The sequence below is a fragment of the Otolemur garnettii genome, unplaced genomic scaffold, assembly GCF_000181295.1.
Source record: "Otolemur garnettii isolate 467f Iridium unplaced genomic scaffold, OtoGar3 scaffold00003, whole genome shotgun sequence".
In the NCBI taxonomy this organism is placed as follows: Eukaryota; Metazoa; Chordata; class Mammalia; order Primates; family Galagidae; genus Otolemur; species Otolemur garnettii.
Genome location: NW_003852398.1, coordinates 8,464,343 through 8,467,731, shown reverse-complemented (window position 1 = coordinate 8,467,731; position 3,389 = coordinate 8,464,343). Strand labels below are relative to the sequence as shown.

Sequence of the window (3,389 nt, the reverse complement as noted above, 5' to 3'; positions counted from 1 at the left end):
GCAAAAAGGGAGTTATCCAGGTGTCGGTGGAGCCGCACCGGCACGAGGGCGTCTTCATTTACCGCGGGGCCGAGGACGCGCTGGTCACGCTGAATATGGTGCCCGGGCTCTCCGTGTACGGCGAGAGGCGCGTCACGGTGACCGAGGGCGGCGTGAAGCAGGAGTACCGCACGTGGAACCCGTTCAGGTCCAAGCTGGCTGCGGCCATCCTGGGCGGGGTCGACCAGATCCACATTAAGCCCAAGTCCAAGGTGCTGTACCTAGGCGCCGCGTCGGGGACCACGGTCTCCCACGTCTCCGACATCATCGGCCCCGACGGCCTGGTGTACGCAGTCGAGTTTTCCCACCGCGCCGGCCGCGATCTGGTCAACGTGGCCAAGAAGCGAACCAACATCATCCCGGTCCTGGAAGATGCCCGGCACCCGCTCAAGTACCGCATGCTCATCGGGATGGTGGACGTGATCTTCGCCGACGTGGCCCAGCCAGACCAGTCCCGGATCGTAGCTCTGAACGCCCACACCTTCCTGCGCAACGGGGGCCACTTTCTCATCTCCATCAAGGCCAACTGCATCGACTCTACCGCGTCCGCGGAGGCTGTGTTTGCTTCTGAGGTGAAGAAGTTGCAGCAGGAGAATCTGAAGCCTCAAGAGCAGCTAACCCTGGAGCCCTATGAGAGAGACCACGCCGTGGTCGTGGGTGTTTATCGGCCCCTTCCCAAGAGCAGCAGCAAATAGCTCTCAGTTGAGGCTCTCCTTGGGGATCCCCCAAGACTGTGTCTTTGGTGTTGTGTAGTGTTTATGTACGTGTCTCTGTGATATTTTGTTTTGTTGTTTTTCTATTAAATGTCATAAAGAAACAGTACCCAAGAGTGACATGAGGCCAGGCTGAGTTTTGCTGCAGCAACACAATCCCCAAATCTTCTGTTCACATTGGCTAGTCACCTGACCAAGCCTGACTCCAGGAATAGGTCCTGGATACTGATGGACGGTAATACAGTTGGACACACCCAATGTGTCTGACTCAAAGCCAGGGTCTTAACCACAGTCAGTTTGTAATTCTTTAGCTAAGTTGCACCCCCTGTTCCAATTAATCTTCACATCCAGCCTGAGATGACTTTGTTACCATATTTGTATTACATATGAAGTAGCAGGGCTTTTGAAGGTAAATGAGCTGTCCAAATTTACATAGCCAGTAAAAAGGCAGAACTTAAATGCGGTCTTTGGGATTCCAGATACACTGCTGTTTCACTGGCTGCAGTGGAATTTTGTCTCTTCCTACTCCCATGGCACAGACTGGGACATACGGTCTCACAGTGTTCTCCTTCCTGCAGGCTACCCCTTTCTTAGGTTTCATAACAGCAAAACAAGGCGGGGGCACAGGACATGGGTCTGCCTAGCAGATGGTCCCACTGCAGGCATGACACACCCAAGTGTCTGCAGAACAGCTGGAAAAATTACTCCCAGGAAGTACCTGTCTCTGCAGGGAGATTCCTGCAGACGCTGAGATGCTGGACTTGGCAGGTTGGATTCTGGCTCTCCAAACCAGCCTGAAGGCAGCTGGGAAGTGAGCAACCCCAGGAGAGCTGAGAATGCCCACAAGCCTCGTGAATCACTCCAAACCAGAGGCCTTTGATATATTCCCTCATTCATACACTCAAAAAAAAAAAAATTGCCAACTGTGAAAGTCATCAACATTAGTCTGGGAATAATTATAGCTCACTGATGCATCATTTATTTGCCTACCTAAAGATGTGTTTAGGTGGAGATTATGGTTAGTCTCCTTTATCTGAGGGTGTAAAACAACGTATAAATTAGACTTTTGCTCGGGGTAGATGCGGATGGAATAAACCAGACTTTTAAAAGGCAACTACCCTTCACCACTCCACCCCACCTCACCCCAAAATTCAGCAAGAGAGCTGTAGTTCAGATTTGTTAGCAAGACAAGCTTTCAGAAAGAGAGCAAACGAGGTAACTGTCTACAAAAACCTCAAAGCAGGGGCTTCCCTAAACAAATGAATATTTTCATCACAGTTCTGTAAAGCCAGGATCCTCATTCCTATTTGACAGATGAGAAAACTGGCTTGGCACCCGTAGCTCAGTGGTTTAGGGCGCCAGCCACATACCCTGGGGCTGGTGGGTTCAAACCTGGCCCAGGCCTGCTAAACAACAACTACAAAAAAAAAAAATAGCCGAACATTGTTTCAGGCACCTGTAGTGCTAGCTACTTGGGAGACTGAGGCGAGGGAATTGCTTAAGCCCAAGTGTTTGAAGTTGCTGTGAGGTGTGACACCATGGCACTCTACCGAGGGCAGCATAGTGAGACACTGTCTCAAAAAAAAAACAAACAAAAAAACACTTGCAGTTTAGAGAGATGATATGATTTAAGATCCCCTAATAAGGCTCACAGCTAAAAAATCAAGCTTGTCAGTCTGACTCCAAAATCCATGTCCTTTTCACTGAAGTTTATGATTCTGTTGCTTTGAAAAGCCCTCTCTCCAAATCCTAGGCTCATGGATTGGTTGCTGGGATGACACCCTCACGCTGGGGGGACTTTTTTCTCAGTCAGAGATTATAGGATCAGAGTGTGGGATCTTTTTTCTCAGTCAGAGCTTACAGGATCAGGGCAGTAGGAGGGAAGGCCTCTGCCCCAACTAGGGCCCAGGAGCTGGACTTTCCTCAGAGCCAGGTGGGCCTGCACAGGGGGTCTTGGTTCTTCCTTACAGGGTGAGGGACAGAGTAGGGGAAACTTAACCTCTGTTTTGAGGGCGGACACTCTCCTACTTCCTGGTCTCCATACAATATATAGTCCACATCTGTGGCTCCTGGAAGTAGAGATTGTCAGTGAAATGGTATGAAAACAGTCTCCTGAGGAACTCCACTGAGCTGTAGCCAGTTCCCAAGCCAAGGGAATGGTGTAAGTAGCCAGAGAAAAGCAGGGATGAGGCCCACGGAAATGTAGGAGGCAAAATGGAACCTGGGTTTGGAGGATGAGGGCAGAAGGATGGGACTGTCACTGCTGCCTCCTGGAAGATCTAGAGGTGGCAGTGACGCCGGCACTACACTGCTCGGAGCTGGGAATGCTTCCCTGATCATCGGTTTTGAATGTGGGTCTCATCTCCCAGTGTCTTAGTACGTTGTAACAAATTACCACAGAACTGGGTAGCTGCAGTCACCTCAGCAGCAATGCACTGAGGCTGGAGGCTGGTGTTCAGAGGCCACGCGAGACAGGACCATGTGCCAAAGGGAGTTAGCAAGAGCCAGTAGGGAGGCTTGGCGTCTGTGACTCAAGCGGCTAAGGCGCCAGCCACATACACCTGAGCTGACGGGTTCGAATCCAGCCTGGTCCCACCAAACAACAATGATGGCTGCAACCAAAAAATAGCTGGGCAT

General features: G+C 50.9%; 1 protein-coding gene across 1 annotated transcript; it reads left to right on the top strand.

The window, feature by feature from the left end:
- Positions 1-6: 6 nt before the first annotated feature.
- Positions 7-853, top strand: LOC100947822 (rRNA/tRNA 2'-O-methyltransferase fibrillarin-like protein 1). The gene has a single exon (XM_003782240.3). The coding sequence runs from the start codon at positions 96-98 to the stop codon at positions 732-734; it is 639 nt and encodes a 212-aa protein (XP_003782288.2). The 5' UTR covers positions 7-95; the 3' UTR covers positions 735-853.
- Positions 854-3,389: the final 2,536 nt, after the last annotated feature.